The sequence below is a fragment of the Hoplias malabaricus genome, chromosome 17 (assembly GCF_029633855.1).
Source record: "Hoplias malabaricus isolate fHopMal1 chromosome 17, fHopMal1.hap1, whole genome shotgun sequence".
Lineage (NCBI taxonomy): Eukaryota > Metazoa > Chordata > Actinopteri > Characiformes > Erythrinidae > Hoplias > Hoplias malabaricus.
This window is the reverse complement of record NC_089816.1, coordinates 27,974,467-27,997,189: the sequence shown is the minus strand read 5'-3', so window position 1 is coordinate 27,997,189 and position 22,723 is coordinate 27,974,467. Positions and strand designations below refer to the sequence as shown.

At 38.2% G+C, this 22,723-nt stretch overlaps 1 protein-coding gene across 1 annotated transcript; it reads left to right on the top strand.

Annotated features, from left to right (window-relative positions):
• Nucleotides 1-1,068: 1,068 nt before the first annotated feature.
• On the top strand, nt 1,069-18,684 carry si:ch211-153b23.7 (TNFAIP3-interacting protein 1). The gene is made up of 7 exons (XM_066649856.1): nt 1,069-1,437; nt 8,994-9,144; nt 10,288-10,431; nt 12,201-12,335; nt 12,825-13,055; nt 16,252-16,377; nt 17,288-18,684. Exons 1-7 carry the CDS (start codon nt 1,334-1,336, stop codon nt 17,495-17,497), a joined length of 1,101 nt encoding a protein of 366 aa, XP_066505953.1. The 5' UTR covers nt 1,069-1,333; the 3' UTR covers nt 17,498-18,684.
• Nucleotides 18,685-22,723: the final 4,039 nt, after the last annotated feature.

The window sequence follows — 22,723 nt, the reverse complement described above, 5'->3', positions numbered from 1 at the left end:
ATGAGGTGAGGAAGTCCCATGTGGGCATGGACTGAAGGTAAAAAGGAGAAATCTTCATTAAATCACCCTCATTTATCCATCTAATCGATGTTTGGAGAGAAATTGGAGAGATTATACAAGCTTTGTATGTCGTCAGTTTCACTAAACGTTTGTCTTCACATTGAGTGCACCTTAAATCGGCTCAGTTCTTAGGCTCAGATCTTCTCTTCTTATTATTCTTATGGACCTAAATCTTCTTCATTCATTCATTCATTCATTCATCTTCTGTAACTGTGTCATCTTGAGCAAGGCAGGAACTCACCCTGGAGTGGGTGTCGACTGCAGAGTATCAAAGACAGCATTCTGGACCCTGGACTCTGAAGTCGTGTGGCAATGATACCACATGAGTCCCTTTTCTACCCTGATCCTAAATGTGAAGGACTGACTGAAATAGAGCTACAGCAATGCTCTCATGACCCAATGTTATCAAATGATCACACAAATTTCCCAACATTTATTATAAATGCAAAATTTGAAACTCCCTGATACCATTCAGAAGACATTTGGATCTTGTAGTGAGGAGTAAGTTATAGCTAACCTTTGGGTTTCTGATGAGTCACTTTTGCATTTATGAATGCGTCTATTCAGAGTCACGAGCTGTTTCACCTGTTTCACAGCTCTGTGGCGCCTACTAAACATCAAAATAAATGGAGCTCAATGACCCACACATTTAAATGATCAAGACCGCATGACTTGGCCTCTCTACATTTATCTTTCCATGATTATTTTTTCTTGTTTTAATTTTTTCTGCATGTATGTCAGAGACTGCAAAGAATTGACTTGTGGTTTTGCTAAAGAGAGATAAAGTTTACACATAGAAACCCCACAGAAAGCACATGTTCGGGGAGAGGAAATTCCCTTGGCTCTTAACGTCACACTTCCTCATTTTCCTCTCAGTTTAGTAACCATAACAACAATTCACTGCCCATCACATCCAGGGTGTAAAAAAGCCAGACTGTGGACTCCAGATCAGTAGAAACCAAATCGTCCCTGGAACATCAACTTTCCTAGCAGTAGTCTGTGGAAGATTACCTCATTACATAACGCAGCAGTATATGAGGAGAGCCTTGAGCTCTGCCCAAGCGCTGCTGTTAGTGCTACTTCCTTTTTGAGATGTTTTGCATGAAGGAGTAAGAGGCTTATTTTTGGACTTCCTGCTTGGTTACAAAGTAGGTTTAAATGCACCCTTTTTGTTGATTTGCTTAACTGTTGCTTGGTTACTTTGTGTGGACTGTGGAGTGTGTGCGGACACTAGCTTTAATTGGCAGGATAAATCAAACAGAGCGAGTGTATAATGGACGGAAGCTCATTATCTTTACTGTCAGAAGAGGATTCGTCAACCAAACAGAATTCTCTCCCTGAGGACACAAATGAACAGAGGACTTCAATTGACTCAGGGTAAGTAGAGCTTCTCAGTCTTAAACACACACATACAGTGTTGGGAAGGTTACTTTTAAAATGCATTCCACTACAGAATAAGAAAAAAAATGCCTTAAAATGTGATTTGGAACATGATTATGCATGAGTAACATATTAGGAATGGTTTGGAAAACTTCACCATTTTAATATTTTTAAATGGTGACCAACTGAATGTTTTAGAACTGTCCTGAATGTGTACAACATTTGTTTTTTTGGAGTGAAGTCTATAAGAGTGCATAAACACAAAAGATATTGTTGGATAGACTAATTAAAAAAAATAAAGAAAAAAACGAATGTTAAAAGACCCATTACTCCCTTTTCCAAGGTCGTTAAGAAAGAAAAATATTAGACAAACATAACATAATCTGTTTTTGTGTATAATAATATATATACATATACAGCCTTTGATGAATAAAATTAGAATCAAATAAAATTCAAAGTAAAAGTCTTATATATAACAACAGCAAAAAACTTTACTTTTAATTTAATTTTATTTTTATTTTTAAATCAAAAGGTTTTTATGGAATTCATTCATCTACATCAAAATATAGAATTTGACAATGAGTACATGTTACTTAACTTATATATCTGGATGTAGAACATTTAAATACATTGCAACCTTTTGACAAAAAAAAAAGCATATTCAAATTAACATTTTATTTGAGGGTATAAAGATTTCCGTGTCTTTTAAAAAGTATACAAAGCTAACACAATATCTTGGAGAACACAAATTCCCCAGTTTTTTTTTTTATCTTATGGTTCTTTTCCACTATACTCAACTTGGATTTTTTTTGTTTTTCCATTAAGTAAATTTGGTGCCTGGTACCTGGAAATAAGTCCTTTTTTAGTAGTCACTCACTTGTTGTTCCAGGAAAACCAAGTAGAGACTAATCATGATGTGTAAACATTGTACAGCACTGATTGGCCAGTGAGCCTGATGAGCGATTTCAGCGAGAGCAAGACTGTGCAACTACATTGACCTGTCTGACCTGGTCTGCAGAGCTGTGTTCAGTTCCAAAATACAATAACAACACATAAAACAGGACATGTAAACAACGCCCGTTATTATACCACCATTATTGTGGCTTACAAAGTCTGTGGTTTTGCAACAACAACACTTACATTTTGGGTTAAGGTATCATGAAATGGTGCTAGTGGAAAACCAACCAGAACTCTGGACAAAAAGCAAATAGAAGCTGAGTAGAGTAGAGTAGGTACCATACAGTGGAAAAGTGACATTAGGTAACAGAGGCTAGTGACCTTGAACTTTATTATAATTTGGAAAAATTACAACACACATAGGCTCAATGTCCTCCGGAGATACTGGCATAAACACCTAAAGCCGTAAGCGAATTTTAAGTGAGAACAGAGCCTTAAAGTTTATGACTTTTTGACAGAGTTTTATCAGCCTTTTCTTTTCTTACCGCTGTGGTGGAAACTATGTAATAATTCCTTCGGTCTCTTGTGAGAGAAGTGCGGTATAAAATATTGGGTGATAGATTATTTTGATAACCTCCCTCAGCTTTGAACTTCAGGAGTCAGACTTACATTATTCCACCCTGTTTTCAGCCGTGATGGCAGTCCATTTTTAGTGAAATGAATGTGACATTTTGATGTCCTTCCAAAAGCAGTCACAAAACTGAAAACTTTCCAGGACGGAGACTCATATTTTAGGCCTTTGTTTGTGATAATAAAAGATCTGAACCCTTGCTAGCTTCAGTCTAGTCTTATTGATGTTTTAACACCTTAGACAAGCCTATGTGTTATAAGCATATTATTGGTTATCATTTCCTTACCAGAGTTTCTACCTCTGTATATGCGTAGCCTTTTAATCATCCTTGAGAGCTCAGTTCAGCTGGGCAGTAACTAGTTAAGTTTGCTCTAGTATGTGTCCTAGAATACCAACCTAACCTAATTTTAACCTAAATTTGGTTGGTTTTCCTGAGAAGTTTCCAATTGTGATACATCTTTTTTTTCATTGTGAATCAACTTTTGCTCACTAACATTTTGTTACTACTTCCTTTTCTGAGGTTTGTTTCCAGTATATTACCATTGTGATAGCATTTGTCCTGCTTTGGCATTGTTCCCACAACTGATTGATTTAAAACAGGACTGCATCAGCAAGTGAAGCATAGACATTTCAGGTTCTGTACTCATGTTTTGTTGTTGTTCCAAGTTGTGTTGTTCTAAGAAGTTCCAAGGCTCTTCTATACATTACTCAGTATTTTGGAGCTCCTGCTTTTTGTAGTTTTGCACTGACGCGTGTCATTATTTTACCCAAATGGAAGCTGGAATCAAACAAGAACTATGCTATACATAATAGGACTTTGTCTGTTTAGAGCAGAGGAACAGTTCATGAGGATGTAAGTACTAGCACCCACCCAAAGAAATCCCCATGTATAAATATGCATGTATATATGTGTGTGTGTGTGTTGGGGGTGGGGTTCAAGGACAAAATGTCCTCACCTTCTGTAAAAACTTACAAGGCCACAAATTATATTCTGTGGTGAATAGGATTACGGCTAATGGGGTTAGGTTAAGAGTTAGATTTAGGCCTTTATTTAGGCTTAGCAACACCAGTTATACACATTACTGCACCAGTCAGTGTCATGTTTATGTGCCACTAAAGCATGAAATGCACCCATCACTACAAAACAGCTAAATGCAAAGCCTAGCCTAAATCCCCCGCCCTAATGTTAACCCTTAACATCCCCCTAAGTCTAAACTTAAACTAAAGCCTAGGAATCAGCCTAAACCTAAACTATAAACCTACATCACAGGGTTAGTAATGAGGGCAGGGGTTGACATTAGTGTAATTTTGGTAGCAGTGTGTGCATTTCATGCTTTAGTAGCATAACAACACAACCCTGACACATTGGTTCAACGCCTACATGTGTGTGTGTGTGTGTGTGTGTGTGTGTGTGTGTGTGTGTGTGTGTGTGTGTGTGTTATTTATACCAGTAGATCTCCCTCTGTTCTGGGGGCATAAAGCAAAATCTTACTTTAATTTCTTAATTGAATTGCTTAATAAAAAATGTTTAAACACAGTTATACATTCATGAAAACCTAAAATTTGTGGGAAATAATATGTAAAATAATTTGCTCACATCTGTCTCTAGCCTTTGTTTACGTCCAGTAAGGAACTGAAACTAGGGGGATCAAGTTCCCTCCCTGGAACAAAGATCACCCACCCACCCGCCGTTCCTTTTAGACGTAATCAACTACGGGGTATACTTAGCACGTTGTATTTTTCTACAACACAAGTTTATTTCATTGGGGCATAATTATGAAAACTGTGAAACATTATGTAATTTACGCATAAAAACTTTTAGATTTTCAGTTATGAGTAAATTCCTTAATTAAGTAGTACATTTTTCGAGGCCATTTGGCGTACCACCTCTTGCTGCTTCACATACCACTAGTGGTATTGGTACTGCAGTTTAAAAACCACTGGTATATACAATTGTAATACATAAACATAATAGGCATAAATGGGTTTGATCCCATGACTTCTTATAAAACGATTACATAAATGAAATGCATATGTATTTGTTCCTGTTGACAATGAATATATATACTCTGACACATCCACACAGGAATCCACACACACACACACAGGCACTCACCCCAGTGAGGGTTTGATGTATATCTACTACAGAGTAATAGTTATTGAACAGATCATAGATATAGTATGCAATGCTAGTATCTAGTTAAAATATTCCAACACCATAACTAAAGCGTATTCACCTCATTCCCTCCTCCTTTATAAATTATTCAGCTCACTGCTGTAATTGAGCCATTCTTTATAATGTCTGTGTTAAACTGAGTGTTTGGATTTTTGCTGAAAATGATAGTATTTCCATACCATCATCATCAACACAGTGGCCAATATGAAAGAAGAGCTTATTAACATCAGAATTTTTAAAAGGCTACACTTTGTAGGTAATATGTTCCTCTCCATATTTGTTAGGAACTGCTGTTGTGTGAAGAATTCGGTTAAAAAAACATGAACACATTAAAAATCAGTCACCTACTAAAACACCATGATGTCCACAGCTAGTAACAGACTCAACAAACTTTTTTGAGATGCAAAAAAAGTCTGCATCTCATCATTCATGATATAAATATCTAGCAGACCATGTACCTTGGATGGGGACCTCCAAGGAAAACTTAGGTTCCTGCTGAATGTGGTGTTGCAAGGGGTGGAGGTGAGGGGTCTGTCCCTGTGGAGACATAGTGTTGAAAAAATTCTATTGAATATGACTTAACAAAGAGGTTCTGACTTTCTAAAGTCAGAAAAGATCCCAGGGCATTTCCTCAAAAAGAGTTATTATGCAACTCTTACTGTCCAGCTAAATCTTCATACTGTCCAGCTAAGTCTAACACTATGGTCATTTCTGGCATCTGAATCATCCCCAAATTCTAATAATGTCAAATCATTCCCTGTAGTCTCCCCTCTTTTAGCTGATGTGTGGTGAGCATACCGGTGTGAAATGTTTGTGGCTGCATCATGATGCTGCACATTGGTTTTGTTTAAGGTCGATGCTTAATGAAGTCAAATCGTGCTTGGTGGTAACTGGAATTTGACCTCAGCATTTAACCCATCTGTGGCAGTGAACACACACACAAAATAGTGATTGGGGCAATCAACACACACAACTGGAGCATTTTTTGGGCCACCTTAGGTGCCTTGCCAGCCATGAGTATGGTACCAGTTTTCAGTCCCAAACCTGCTTCTCTAACCATCTGAAACCAGTTTCAACTTGAACGTTTAATACAAATAAAACACAACACAAACTTGAAGTTATTTCCCTTAATTAGAAATAAACATGTTAGTAACATACTGAAAGAAAAGCAGTAATGAGAGGCCATTTTTGGGGGATGTTTACAGGTCCTTTCCTAAATGTACTCATCTCCAATTCTAACTCATTTGGTAGGTTTCCAGAACTTTATGATTGTTCCAAGCTGGGAAGATGCTTCCACTTTCGGGGTAGTTGGTTGGGGTCTTTTTAAGACATCAAAATCTGTCTGGATTTGGTCTGTTGTAAAGCTCAAACCTGTACATTTACTGCTTAACATTATATTAATTATTATAATTATAAAAATTAAAATTATGTTAATTGTATCCTTTCTAAAGAGACATGAAAAAGTTCTTTAGGTCTTTTTTTCACAGTATTCTGGGTCAAATGGGGTCTCAAACTGGGAGCTGGGATTGTTCTGAATATTTGAAGTGTGTTTGAAAGCAAGTGTGTTTGAAAGCAACTCTAAACCACTTGGTCCCCAGAGGGTTACTGACTTTTGATGATGCTGCTGTGGTGAGATAGATTTTGTCAGTTGCTGTTATATATGAATCGTGTGTGTAAATGAACCATTTATTGAGTTATGAAGACAGGCAATATAATCTTTCAATGTGAGGTTAACTGTAGAGTTCAATAAGAGTAGTTATTATCTGTGGAAAGTTGCTTGGACAATGAAAAAGGTCAATGTTGTTGTATCTCTGTTAGTGTAACAGTATGTGAAGTGTTTTATCTCTATGTCTCTGTGGAATAGCAGGACCCAGTTCCTCTTTCTGTTTATCACTTTCTGATACTTTATCGCACAACAGTCCTTAGAGGAAGCATTCACTTCTCTGAATGTCTGTGCACCCTCGACACAGCTTATGTCAAAGTCACACTATGTTCAATGTTCTAGAAACAACATTAGTTGGCTTACAAAATGTAGGCACCTCTGGTGAAATTACACTCTTTGCTTATCAATTATCTGCAGATAATTAATGATTGTTTGGTAAATTTAACACATATGAAGAAAAAAGAAAATCATAAAATGAGGCCTGTGCGAAATATAGGGTTCATGTTTATGATAAAGCATCAATGTCTTCAAAATAGCTTTATATGAGAAAAAAGAACCTTTCAAATTTTGCTGAAAGCCAATTGAACAGTCATTTTTAAAAGATTTTTGAGGATTTCTGTGGGTCACACATTTTTACCACATTGTAAAGAGCAGAGGACTCTTTCCAATTATGTCAACAAATGGGGAAAAAATTGTTTGGTTCAAACAAATAACAGTTTAGCAGGTAGTAGATAGTAATTTAATTTAAGATATATATGTATATATAAACCACATTTCTAGAAATGTTGGATGTTTAAAAAATGCTAAATAATAATAAAAATTAAAAATACTAATAATCATTATAATAACAATGTGTTTTGGACATATATTTAACCGTCAAATAAATACATTTATAATAAAAGTAACACATTTTCTTTTTTCACTGAACTATATCATAATATTTTGTGAATATGAACAAAGTTTGAATATGATGCCTTTAACCCATTCAGAAAAAAAGTAGGAACAACTTCAAAATAAGAGGGAAATCTGTTGTCACTGAACACAATCTAAAGCTACATCAAGAAATGCAGCCTAAAACCGTATTACAGATGGAAGAAAGTCATACATCCACACCACTCAGTTCTCTAGGCTGAAGCTCATCTCAGCTGCTTGGAACAGCTGTGGAAACATGCTGAGGTCAGATTAGTTCACATTACATTGTTCTCTGGAAAAACTGAGGTTGAGTTGTCTGTACCAAAGTTGAAAGGAACCATCCAGATTGTTATCAGCAACCACATACTGCTGACCTCCTGAAGCCTTGTATGAACAAGCAAGTACGAGCAAAACTTCCACTTGCAAAGCTTCAACAAGAAGTATTCTAATTGTTCAATGGGAAGGTGATGTAACACAGTGGTAAATATGCCTCTGTCTTAACTGTTTTTTATGTGTGTTGCATTCGAAATGTGTTTTTAGTTAAAATATTGCCAAGTGTATACATTGGAAGTATTTTCTTTGTAATTCTTTCTGTTAAATAAATGTTAACACACATTCTTGATTTACTGTATTTTACAAAAAAGTCTGGTTTGGAATTTACTGTGTTTAAATTACATGGTTTTTTTTTTGTTTTGGTTTTGGATTCATTTGTTTTTGTTTTGAATTTTGCTTTTGCTACCTTAAAGTAACACTACATAATAATTTTACTTTAAGATGACAGCTTTAAAATCACTGTGATGTTTCACTGACCTGTAAGTATGCATGTATATATGGCGTCTAGCTTTCACTGACCCCCGGAGCAAAACTCCCAATTTTTACCTTGCGTTCCTTTAAGCAAATATATTCTGTATTTATGAAAATACCTACATTTTAAGTTCAGATATATCTATATGTGTTTTTCCTTTCACAATGATGTTCACTTTCACTTGAGATGATAATGACAGATGCTTTCAATTTCTTCTGACATATCATTCATTATAGTTTCTGAAGTTTAACCAATGTTTCTAAACATTGCAGTTAACTGCCTGAGTTTGAGTGATTTCTACTCTGAAAAGACTCAACTGATCAACCCTGAAAACACACTGTAGAAAAGTGTACAGAGCTGTGCGCAGGATTATCTTTTCATTGTCAGCCAATAAAGCACACATTCTAGGACAGAACCATGATGAAGGCCAGGTTTGTAATTGCAACCTGTGTGTGTGTGTGTGTTGTAGACAGGTGGAGGATCTGGCTCAAGGAGAGCGGTTGATGTCTGGAGAGGAGCAGCTGACCCTTATCACAGAGAGCATGTCCATCACCTCCGCAGATGAAGAAAAGCTTCAGCTCCTGAACAAAAACACAGAGCTTCGTAGACTCAACAAAGAGGTAAAGCCCATTTATTACATTAAAGGCAACACTCACAATTCTAAAATAAATAAATAAATAAATAAATAAATAAACACTTTTTTAAATCATTTGCTAGCTCTCCAGTCTGTTTGCGCTCTGGAAACAGGTCTAAAGTGTTTAGAAAATATAAAAAACAAAGGGTCTCAGTATGGTATGCTAGGCTTCCTCTCTCTCTTCTCACAGCAGAGAAACAGCTTCTGACAAACCTTCAATTATTGAATAGCATGAACATAAATCATAAATGAGGAATTAACTTTATTCCTGCTCCATAGGTGGGTAACACTGACAAATCTTAGCTGTTTCAAATTACTTAAGGTGGACCTGACTCTAACTGCAAGAGAGTAAACACAAACAAGTAGAAAATGAGTTTCTGTGATAATTTAAAAGTACAGACAAGTTAAACAGTCATTTTATTTCCTTAAACATACCATTCCACCTTAAAAGACATAGAGCTTCTGAACGTAAACAAACTGGAGAGAGCAGCAGTTGCCCAGAATCATAGACATTGCTTTTAAGTACATTCCTATTCATATTTTTGGTCCTAAAATTCACCCAAACAGGAAAGTTTTAAAGCCTCCCTATGTCTACACTCATTCTCCATGTTATAAGCTCCACTTACCATACAGGTGCATTTTGTAGTTCAAAACTGTGGTCCATGTGATGCTCTGCATACTTTGTTAGCCCTCATTCACCCAGCTTTAAAATGGCCAGGACCTCCACAAGACCACCGCAGAAGCCGTGTCATTTCGGCGGTGGATCATTTTCATCCCTGCAGTGACACTAACGTTGTTCTGAAGTGCTCTGTGTCTGAAATGCACATATATACAGATGATAAATACAGAAATTAATCCCCTATGTGCTACCAAACAGAATCAAAAGCTTTTGACTACTTTCAGTTTATGAGTCCAGGAAGAATTTAAGTGTGTGTGTGTTGGCAGGGTTATCAATGAGACTCTCTCCTCTGTATACAATGAGCCACTGCAGTGGTGTGTGTGTGTGTGTGTGTGTGTGTGAGGTGCAGGGGGGGGCAGGTATCAATGAGATTGCGAAACTCACTCCTATAGATTAATTTCCAGGTAATGCATCTGTGCGTGTGTGTGTGTGTGTGTGTGTCTCACACAGCTGATGAAACTGAATGAGGACTGGGACCATATCTACCGCAGCACCAGTGCAGGGCTACAGCAGCGTGTTGCGACTCTGGAGCAGGAGAGTAATGCAGTTAAGCAGCTCAACGGTAGACTCCTGCTCAAAGTAGAACATGAACAGGTATTTGCTCACACAAACTGTATTTAAATGTATTAAATTATTAGTAGTAATATACAAGTGGATCTCTTCAGAAAACTTCTCCTGAAAAGTAACAATAGCCATTTGACTGGAAATTAAACAAATGAAAGTGGTCTCTGACTTTTTCACAGTGCTTTAACCTGGAAAGTTGAGCTTAACGAGTCTGTGATACAATGTTCCGGGTTATTTTTTGGACAAGCCGCTAAGTGCCATATCCAGGGTAGCTTGTTTTCATCCACGCTTGATTACTATGTAAATAGGAGTTCATGGTCACTGGTTGCCCACCTGTACATGCTCTTTAGAAGGCAGCTAAAGAGATTTGTTGTGTTTCACAAGTTGCTGACCCAGCGTTCAGGCTTATTAAATTTACTTGGTTGATAAAGCATGGGGCGGCACGGTAGCACAGCAGTTAGTGTCGCAGTCACACAGCCCCAGGGACCTGGAGGTTGTGGGTTCTATTCCCGCTCCGGGTCACTGTCTGTGAGGACTTTGGTGTGTTCTCCCTGTGTCTGTGTGGGTTTCCTCCGGGTGCTCCGGTTTCCTCCCACGGTCCAAAAAACACACGTTGGTAGGTGGCTTGGTGACTCAGAAGTGTCCACAGGTGTGAGTGTGTGTCGCCCTACAAAGGACTGGCGCCTCCTCCAGGGTTTGTTCCCTCCTTGTGCCCAATGATTCCGAGTAGGCTCAGGACCCACCCTGACCCTGAACTGGAAAAGTGATTACAGACAATGAATGAGTTAATGAATGAATGAATGAATGAATGATAAAACATGAATTATTACAAAGGCTTGGGCCTTTTGGGTCTTTGGAGGAGTGACAGGGACTGTGATGTGTGATCAGTAGATTCAGGGTATTCCACTGCATTTGGAGTAACTGCAGGTATTTGTTTCAGCCACACACAGCAGCACTTGATTTCACTAATGAGGAATCCTGCTTTGTTACAGAAGAGAGACATTAGAGGAATCAGGTGTTGTGCGGAGCTTTAAAACTGAGCTTCCTGCTGTACATGTGGCAGGATATGGATGGCTTGTTTTTGTAATGGAACAGAAAACAGCAGCCACTCTGTCTGAGGCTCCTTTATACAGAATATTACACATATTGTACATTGTATACACTGTGTACAATACATTGTCTAACCTAGCACTCATCATGCACAGTTTGTCAAATATCGGACAGTTTTATCAGTTTCTGATTACAGAATCATAGCTCACTATAATTTTTGAATGTGGGACTTACCTCAACACTGCTACTGAAATTAGGCCTTCAGTTGAGACCAACTTGTGTGGGTGTGTTCTCACAGTGTCTGTGTGGGTGCTTTTTTCCATGTCTGTGTGGGTGTCCTCTGGGTGCTACATTTTCCTCCCAGAGTCCAAAAACCTTCACTCTCACAGTTGTTTGTACACCCTGTCCAAGGCGTGTTCCTATCTTGCACCCAGTGTTTGTGACCCTCAACAGGACAAAGTTGGTACAGAAAATGAACGAATAAACAGTGCTATTTTCCCTATGGGAGTCTAGTCTTATGTTAGCACTAAGCTAATGCTGATAAATGGGAACAAATCCATCAAGACAAACTCTACACTCTCAGAATAAAAGGTACAGTAGAGGTTCATTATTGGTCACTGAAGGTACAAACAGAGTAAATGTACCTTTAATGGTACAACAGTGATTTTTAAATCCAGTTGTGTTCCCTAAAGATACAGCACATTCTCTATAGATATTTTAAAGTAACATCTATATGTGTTTGTTTGCAGAATAAAAGTGAGTACTATGAACACAGCCTGATGCAGGAGCTGAAGAAGAATCAGCATCTTCAGGAATACATCCGTCTCCTTGAGAGCCGTCTACATCGTACTGACACTCTGAAAGACTGGGCTTTAGGGTCACAGGTAACATCTTCTTTACAATCTAAAGCCTAGGGTTCTTCAGAGAAAAATATCCTCAAAGCAATGCCACATCATCTAGTTATATAGGCCCTCTAAGTTTTTATGAAAATTATACACATTTCTGGTATCTTATAGATATTGAATATTGAAAGTATACCATGTTCTGGTCATGCTACAGACTGTAGTACCAGACACTGAGACATAGGGCTGGATCTATTCCCAAAAGCCTAGGAAATTTCTTCATATACTTATTTCTGATACTAGTTCTGTGCAGCAGACTAGGGTTCAGTTCTCAGCTCAGGTATTCACAACACTAACACAACATTTTTGAGGATCACTGCAAAAACAAAAACTGCCTAGCACTGTAACATAATTAGAATTTCAAGTCACGCTCGGATAACAGTGTCTGCCAAATGCATAAATGTCAATGATGATGCTACTGAAATATAAATAACAACCTGGACACTCTTGCCTATTGCCTTCTCTCTCCAGAGCACATCAGCTGTAGTCTTATCTCCAGAGTCGAATCTCCTGGAACAAACCTCCAAGCCCCCCACAGGCCATGTGTCAACCCTGGGGGTCCCCAAGTCCTTAACCCTGCGGTCAAACTCCCGCCACAGGAACAGGAGCAACTGCGAGTCTCCAGAGACCCCCAGTAGTCATGCCAGTGCTAAGAAAGAAGTACAAGACCTGAAAGACCAGCTGGAGGCTCTGCGGTGTCAGGTGAGCAAGGGTCATTCAGTCTGAGGGTCAAAACAAGCTGGACATTTTACCTTGAGACAGTGGCAACTGACATTGTAGATAGTATTTGGTGTATTTCAAAATGCCAGATTTAATGACTACTGCGGTCTCAGAATTATTTAGCCTCTAAATGACATGTATCTTTAGTACTTATCTTTAGTACTTTAGTACAGAACCCTTATGCTGTTCAAGTCCATCACAGGGAATCGCACACTCATCCAGTTATTCACACACTCTATTTCCAACAGCCAATCAACCTAACAATGCGTTTCAGCACTGTCGGTGGAATCCCACACAGACACAGAGAGAACACATCAATTCCTCATAAACAGTGACCCAAGGTGAGGATCAAACCCAGGACCCTGAGACCCTGAAGCTGTGCCTTAGTGACAGCACTTGTTGCACCTCATGCTGCTGTAAAAATTTGATCCATAGCCAGACACCAGCTTTTGGCAGCATTCCTGAGGAATCCTCTCCTGTCCTCTAGCTCATAAATAATATCATACGTTTGCCTGTTGCAACTGCTTTCGTCAAATCCCACCAAAGATTTTCAATGGAATTCAAGTCTGTCGGCTGTGATGGCCACAAAGGTGTCTTCCAGGAAACAAAGCCTGGGTGAAATCTGAGGTATGCATGGGATCATTGTCCAGTTGGAAGGTTTAATGACACCAGAGTTTCAGTTTATTTACAGAATGCATGAAGTTTTATCCTAGGACTTGATTCAATCTTGTCTTGCTGCATGTTTTAAGTGCCGGAGGAAGCATTTTTGCAGTCAAACATTAGTTTAAACAAACCCTTAGCCAGCCCAGGTATTTGATGTGTTGATCCAACTAATGAAGCCCTTGGGATAGTACCAGATTTGCTGGCTTTTATGAGGACTGCTATTCAATGGGTTGAGCATTTCTGAGAATGCAGTAGTCATTAAAATGTATATTTGTGTTAAATTTGGATAAACCATTTATTGTTGAGTTATTTTGATTAACAAAACAGATAAAAGGGTAACACTTTCTAGGAAACCCATATTAATAAGTCTTTAAAGGTACAGTTATAACTCTAAAAATGCTTTGTAAACATATTTTTAAACTCCTCATAATGCTGTTATAAAGAGCTATAATTGTATTATTTGTGTCTTATAAACATAGTTATATAAGTGTCAATATTCATCATAATGCTTTTTAAATGGACAATGATGGTGCATAATTTTAAAATAATTTATTTTAGCGATTTTAAACACGTAATAAATCACTGAGTGCTTAGTCTAAACTGTCAGTCACTTTATTTAAATACTTTATATTCCATTATTTAAACAATTATAATCCATTTTTAATTGTTAATACATGTTATGGGAGTTTTATAATCATACACATGTCATTATCCATTTAAACGGCATTAAAGGCATGAATAATTACACGTTTTAATAAGTTTAAAAATAGTTAATCATAACTCATTATAAAAGTCTTATGGGGCATTATTAGAGTTTTTATGTATGCTTACAAAGCATTATTACCAAGTTACTAAGAGTTATTAGCACATTTATAAAGTCTTTAAAAACACAGGGTTCATAGAAAGTGTTACCAGTAACATTTTTAAATGAGGGTTGGATATTTCACTTCAGCTATAAAAAAAAAATAATGAATTAAAAATATAAACTCTAAAACAGATTCTTGGAATAAGTCTTCATATATGTTTATTTATTTTAGGGTCAGTTGTTATGAAAGTAGCATGCAGGTGTGATGACAAGTTTATAAAAGTCCCACCAGCCAGGCCACCACAGTGAGAGTGTCAGGTGTACAAGGGGCAATAAGGGTCTGGACACTTCACCCAGGGCCACACTTCATCCATTAGAAACAGATGGGATTGTGTCAAAGATAATTGTCTGCACTCTTGTCTTAAAATGACTTGAATCCTGCAACACTTTGCTCACCACTGATTGAACAGACAGCACCACCCAGTGGACCCTTCGACATAAAAACCTACAGTGCTCTTCAAAAGCTTAGAAACACTTCAAATATCATATGACAATTTGATAAATTGTTTCATTCAGGAATGACAATGTAAATTCAGCTTATCTTAAAGACAAACCCAAAGCATTTCAAATGCTTTTAGCAAGTGGCTTTGGGAATAAACAAATGTTATTAAATGATACATAATTAAACAATTAAATATTTAAAATATCAGAAGGAAACTTAACAAATATAATAATATACATAAAACAAAATACATTAATCATAGGGCACCAGTTAATCTTCATCACACACTCATCTAGCCACTCACACACTCACAGCTGTGGACAATTTCACACACTCACGCAGTCACTCATACCCATACACACACACAAACACTTGTTGACATTTTCACTCAGGCAATCAACCTAATGCGTTTGTGGACGTTTGGAGGAAACCCACACCGTCACAGGGAGAACACACCAAATTCCCCACAAACAGTGACCTAAAGTGAGAATCAAGACCCGAGTGGTGCTGTGTATTAGTGACACCACCTGTTGCACCTTGTTCTGCTCTAAAAACATTTATTCATTGTAAAAAGTCCATTGGCTATTGGTGATATGGAAGAAGCAGCTGTTATTTTCATACATCTTACTTTTCCTTGATAAACATAGGTCATATTCACTGTAATTTATATTTCCTATTTATGTTTCATATACAGAAATGTGGAATAACCCTTCATTATTCAAGTAAAAAGCCATTCAAGTACAGGTTAATCTCTTTTTTTTCTGAAGACAATGACAAAGAAAAATAAAACCTTTGTTCACCCGTGTTAAATCAGCACCATTACTGTAAACATGCAAACTTGTCAACACTCAGTGTTAATTTAACAGTAATAGTGTTGATTTAACACTGGTGAATTTGCTGTGTAACAACTAAAGTAGAGAAGCAAAGCCATGAGCTAAACTATCCTTAAAAGTTTCATTTTTGCAAGATAGAATACAACTGAGCTGTACTCTTCTTTCAGATGGGGATCTATCCATCCCTGTAAGAAAACTATGAAATGCTATGTGTGAAAAAAATGTTTAGCTTCTGAGAAATGGAAAAGTAGTAAATCAAAATGGTGGCGGTGTTCTCCTTGACCTTCGAAAGTAAATGGGATGTCTGAGTGAGAAATGATCAGGGGTGCACTTCTAGTCTACATGAATTAAAACCAGTACAACTTCTGCTTCCAGACTAAGATCTATGAGGCTGACTATAAGACTGAACACAAGGATCACGAGCGTATGCTGCAAGAGAATAAGAGGCTGCGGCGGCGAGAGGGAGAGATGCGGCAGCAGATGGCGCTGTTGCAAGAGCAAGTGAGTTACAGGCCAACACCAACAGAGTCCTATTTATCCACATCGCTCTTAGATACTGTATCTATAGCTGCTCCCACAACACCAGCCAGCTCATTAACTGGTTCCATCTCTTATATCTATACCATCATAGACATAGCCATCTACATCAGTCTGTGATATTTTAGCCTCAGCTGCACATACAAAAACAACCTACTGATTCATTGACCCTTGTCCTATGTTCTTTTATCTAAATCCTTGAACACTGTACATTACGGCGGTTGAATTTGAAATAAAGTGACATCATACTGTATGTGTAGTGAAAAGTGTTACTGTAAAATTACATATAATATTGATATTCATGCAAGTAGTTGAACACATCTAAATCATCAATGATTTTTTTGCATTACCTTTTCCAATATAAGGGCCTTCTGCATGTGTACAGTGTTAACTTTGAACTTATCAGCTGCTATGCACAATTTGTCCAGTGTGTGGGAGTAAATGACAAGCACTACTTGCTTATAACTGAATCAATGTAAAAATGAGTTATGTAAATACAGCGGCCATTTGTAGGTCATGGTAAAAAGTTGAAAATGCTAAGATGGAGATGGGAATATGTCATGATGATTGGACCAAGCTGTAGAATATATAGACAGAAACAAATGCATAAATAATAGAAAAATAACACTCCTGCAAAAGTAATTATTATTTTATTAATTCATTAATATTAGTTCTTTAATTGTTTGGAACCCAGCCACCACATTTTAGACCTTATGGTTAAAAAAATAATAAAAAGTATTAAAATAAAACTATAATAATAATAATAATAATAATAATAATAATAATAATAATAATAATAATCAGGTTGTTCTCTAAATGTTACTAATGTACTCAATGACTGAAAGGGTCTTTGTATTTTGCTCCCCACCCATAGCTGAAAGTTTATGAAGATGATTTCCAGAAAGAGCGTTCAGATAAGCAGTTGCTCCAGAGGCTGCTGATGAAGAAAGCACCTGGAGCGAAGGACCCTGTTCTGGTGCACCGCTGCAACAATGACCAGGAGAGACCCCCAGCTGAGAATAGGAGACCCTCTAACCAGCACAGAGGGGATTACATATGTCCCAAACACTGTGAACACCACTGACAGCTTTAGTATGCATTAGATAAACAAATACAAACACATGCACACACACACACACACACACACACACTCATGTCCACGCTGCCAGGAATGAACATCAAATGTCCCGCAAATGTTAGACCCTTCTAATAATTAGTGAATTCAGTGACTTTGGTGTGTGGACACATACAGTTCATTCAACTGTGCACATACAGCTTCTAGAAGCTCTACTTAAAATGCATGAAATGAAATGGGACTCCAGAATGCCATGCCCACTGCCAAACCTCAGCTAGTGGGGTATAAAGTGTCACAGCAATGGGCCAAGGAGAAATGTAACTGTGATCTCTGGAGTGATGGAGCTCCATCCAATACCTAGCTTGAGCTGGAGTTGCAAGATCAGCATATAACCTAATGTTCTCGAGCCTGAATGACATCACACCTGCCGATACTGCAGCAAGGAAGGCACTAACTCTTTATTAACGTTTTCAGTATGCACATTAATGCAGACATCTAGAGCCTTCCAAAACACAAACTGTGAAAAAAAAAGACCACCAAGGTCAAGCGGTGTGAGAATTGTCCAGCCTCCTTACATGAGAATCTCCAATATATATTTATTTAGCGGTCACAGATAATGAATGAATATATATATATATATATATATATATATATATATTCATTCAATATCTGTAACGGCTTATCCAATTCAGGGTTGCAGTGGGTCCAGAGCCTACCTGGAAACATTGGGCGCAAGGCGGGAATACACCCTGGAGGGGGCGCCAGTCCTTCACAGGGCAACACAGACACAGACACATACACACACACACAAACCCACAGGGACACGGGGAGAACAAACCAACTCCTCACAGACAGTCACCCGGAGCGGGAGTCGAACCCACAACCTGTATATATATATATATATATATATATATATATATATATAGAGAGAGAGAGAGAGAGAGAGAGAGAGATAGGAGAGATAGGAGATTCTCGCGTAAGGAGACTATATATATATATCACCTTTTATGTTTTTCCTTTCAGAAGAGCAGGTATTTAAACTGTGTAGCAATAAAAGTTACAGTTCACTATGTTTAAAACTTCCTACTGTATTTATTTAATGCTTTTATGTATTTTTTATCATGCATTTCCTTTTCTACATCCTTGCACTTTTGTACCAAAAATGGTATTTTTGTTTTTTAAAAAATGACACAGATTTTAAACAGAATAAAATCTATATTTGTACACATACATCTGGCCATGTACTTTATTTATTTATTTATTTATTTATTTATATTTCATAAAGTGCCATTATTGATCAAACCCTAATATCTTCTCTGTTAATCAGAATTACATATTTAGTCATAACCCCCTTATACCTTGAATGTAAACTCTATATATTCACCTCCACACCTTCCCCACACCTTCCACTTCCCCGCTACAGCTCAAAAGCCCCACCGTAAGTTGACAGGATGATGCTTCAGGATTATGACTTATGACATCTTGGCTGTTCAAGTCTTTTTAATGCATTATTATTATTATTATTATTATTATTATTATTTCAGTGAGTCTCCTAATGACACATAGAACCCCAGCACCTTGTTTATTATAAATATATTTGTTTGTTTATTTATTTTTAATAATGCTGATGCCAATAAACAGTTTAGCATGTTGGAGCAGAATGCAAACTGTCCAGATATGTCACATCAGCTGACAGATGCCTGTGCTAGATGGCACTATTGGCAGTGAGAATGGGCAAGCCTACCCACCTAGAGACTGAGCTCATGGAGACTTCAGAACTGTCCCACTTTCTCATCTGAGTTTCTCCAATCAGAGTGACTCATGGTCATTTAAAGGATCAGGTGCTGAAACGTCATGTGTTCTGACATTTTGGCAATAACATTTCACAGATATTTCCGCAGAAATATGTCCCGCTTAGATAAAGGTGAAACAATAAATGTATTGGAGCCGCACATGAGCCTCAGCTGTCATCATTCCAAGTGTTGTCTAAAGAGGCATGGAGCTGGGGAGTAGAACCTGACATTACTCATGTTTATGTTATGTTTATGTTTATGTTACTCATGTTTATGTTATGTTTGTGGCAACCCGTTTGGCTGTTTCTGTACTCGTTTGGAAGCTGTTTTGATCGCTCGGGTTTTCCTGTTTACTCGTTTCCATTGTTATTTCTATATTTATATCTGTTTTTATAACCTACTAACCATCCATAGATCTATCTTTTAGATTGTCTCCGCAGAAATATTCATTACAGAGGCACTAAAACTGCCACCGGACCCTGGAGTAACGTTCTTGGTGTAAGTTACTAAAATCCACTAAAAGCGGTAAGTACCTGCAATTCCATGGCTACTACTGGCTGTTTTGCCTGCTCAGAGTGTGGCATGTTTAGTTTAACCCCCTTTTCCACCTCTAGCGATAAAGATAGTGGTTGTATTTGCACTAAGTGTCAGCTAGTTAGCTCTCTGGTGGATAAAGTGGACCAGTTAGAAGTGTGCATCCGGAGCTTATTATTGTTGAGGGATAAACAGCGAGATTCAGTGTTAGCAACTCCGGGTGCCTTAGGGAGAGTTAGCACCCCCACGACTCTGGCGTTAGAGCCCTCACAGCGGGGTGAATGGGTGACGTCTCGGCGTCATAGCCGGAAAGCTAAGGCTGATGCTAACGCTGAGGCCAAAGCTAGCCCACCGGAACACCACGCTCCTCCGATTCGCGTGTCAAACAGGTTTGCCCTGCTCAGCGAAGCACCCGCTGAGGAGCCTGTTAAGAGTGCTCTGGTTATAGGAGACTCTATTGTTCGACACGTGAAATTAGCTACTCCTTTAGGGGCGCCGGCAGTAACAGTTAGCTGTTTATCGGGAGCCAGAGCGCCGGATATTAGTGGCAACCTTAGACTGTTAGCTAATAGGAGATATTCGAGGGTAGTCATTCATGTAGGGGCCAATGATATTCGTCTGCGGCAGTCTGAGGTAACTAAGGGTAATATTACAGAGGTGATTAAACTGGCCCAGACGATGTCCGATGCCGTAATCTGCTCTGGCCCCATACCAATGTGGCGTGGCGACGAAGCTTACAGCAGACTTTGGGCGTTAAACTGCTGGATGTCCAAGTGGTGTTCCGAAAATCAAGTGGGCTTTATAGACAATTGGTTACGTTTTGAGGGCAAGCCTGGTCTTATAGGTAGGGATGGTATCCACCCCACGCGGGAGGGTGCTGCCTTACTTTCTTGCAGCATAGCACATAGTCTCTTAGTTAGTCAGCAGAGTAGTGTAGATAGCTGCTGACAATCCAGAGCCGGGACCAGGCCGCAGACAGACAGGCTAAACCGACCGTCTGCGAACTGTCTTGAGGCGTCACCCAGGTTCAACTGTATTGAGACTGTGTCTTTCCCCCGAACTAAATGTAAAAGTAGAAAAACAAAATCAGCCTGTTTCAGCAACCTAATCAATATTAAATCATACACAACACCTAGCAGCAACACCTCAGAACTAAAATTTGGGTTACTCAACATAAGATCACTAAACTCAAAAGCACTCATCGTAAATGATATTATAAGTGATCATAAATTCAATGTTTTTTGTCTCACGGAAACGTGGGTTAGACCAAATGAATATTTAGCACTAAATGAAGCCACCCCCCTAGGCTATAATTATGCACATAGCCCAAGAATATCAGGCAAAGGAGGTGGAGTATGTGTAATTTACCAAAATACCCTAGAAATTAGTCTTAAACAATGTGACACCTTCTCTTCTTTTGAGGTTCTCTCCACTATTATTACAAATCCGGTCACAAAAAAGGACGCATTTTTATTATGCAACATTTACAGACCACCAGGGCCTTACTTAGAATTTCTGAAAGAATTCAGCGATTTTGCTACAAACCTAGCGGTGTGCAATCATAAAGTTATAATTGTAGGAGATTTCAATATCCATTTTGAGAAGGAAAGTGACCCACTAAAAAGGCATTTACCTCAATCTTAGACTCTATTGGTATTACTCAAAATGTAACAGGGCCTACACACTACTGCAGCTACTTCATATGAGCTACGTTTTAGCCATAATATATGTAAGAACCCTCGCTATTCTACAAGGCGTATAATAAAACCATCTACCGCCCTACAATTTATAGAAAACCTACCAGAACTATCAACCCCAGTTCCAACTCCATCAGACCCAATGGACCTAGATGTACTAACTGATTACCTAGAAAATACCTGTCGATCTACTTTAGAAAAGGTAGCACCACTTAAACATAAAAGTATAAGACAGAAAAAGCTCGCACCATGGTATAATGATAAGACCCGTACTTTAAAACAAACATTACGAAAACTAGAGCGGAAATGGCGATCAACCAAGCTTGAAGTGTTCCATTCTGCCTGGAAGGACAGCCTTATAGAGTATAGAAATGCCCTCACTAAAGCTTGCTCAGCATATCTGGCCTCGCTGATCTCCAATAATAAAAATAATCCGAGAGCACTGTTTAGTGTGTTTTCTAGAATTACAAAAAATCAAGCAGGTTCTGAACAACTAATTCCAGCAACTCTCACCAGTAAAGATTTTATGGACTTTTTAATAATAAAATTGAGAATATTAGACAACAAACTCAAGCCACAGGATCAAATCCATCCTGGCTGCCACCCGATGTGAACGATATAAAACATAATATAACTGTAAAAGAAAGACTTGAAACCTTTTACCCACTCCCACAATTAGAACTAGAGAAGATTATCACCTCCGCAAACTGTACAACTTGCACACTTGATGCAATTCCCACAAAATTGCTCAAAGAAGTACTACCAGCTATTATTGATCCTCTTTTAACTATAGTAAACTCATCGCTTAGTCTGGGCCATGTACCCAAAGCTTTTAAACTAGCAGTTATTAAACCTATGATCAAGAAACCAAATCTTGATGCTAGTACACTGTCTAATTACAGGCCTATTTCTAATTTGCCATTTCTGTCCAAGATCTTAGAAAGAGCTGTGGCCCAACAACTTAGTTCATATCTACATAAGAATCATATATATGAAAAATTCCAATCTGGATTCAGGCAACATCATAGTACAGAGACAGCTCTAGTCAAGATAACAAATGATCTTCTTCTTGCCTCTGATCAAGGCCTCGTATCCCTGTTGGTGCTTCTTGACCTAAGTGCAGCCTTCGATACAATAGACCACAATATTCTCATAGAAAGGTTAGAAAACATGGTTGGAATCACAGGGACAGCCCTATTATGGTTCAAATC

Excerpts from the sequence above, each read along its gene's own strand:
- si:ch211-153b23.7 (XM_066649856.1), top strand. The coding sequence starts at position 1,334 with ATGGACGGAAGCTCATTATCTTTACTGTCAGAAGAGGATTCGTCAACC. Across the intron at positions 1,438-8,993 it reads AGGACTTCAATTGACTCAGG|ACAGGTGGAGGATCTGGCTC; the intron begins GTAAGTAGAGCT and ends TGTGTGTTGTAG. Across the intron at positions 9,145-10,287 it reads TTCGTAGACTCAACAAAGAG|CTGATGAAACTGAATGAGGA; the intron begins GTAAAGCCCATT and ends TGTCTCACACAG.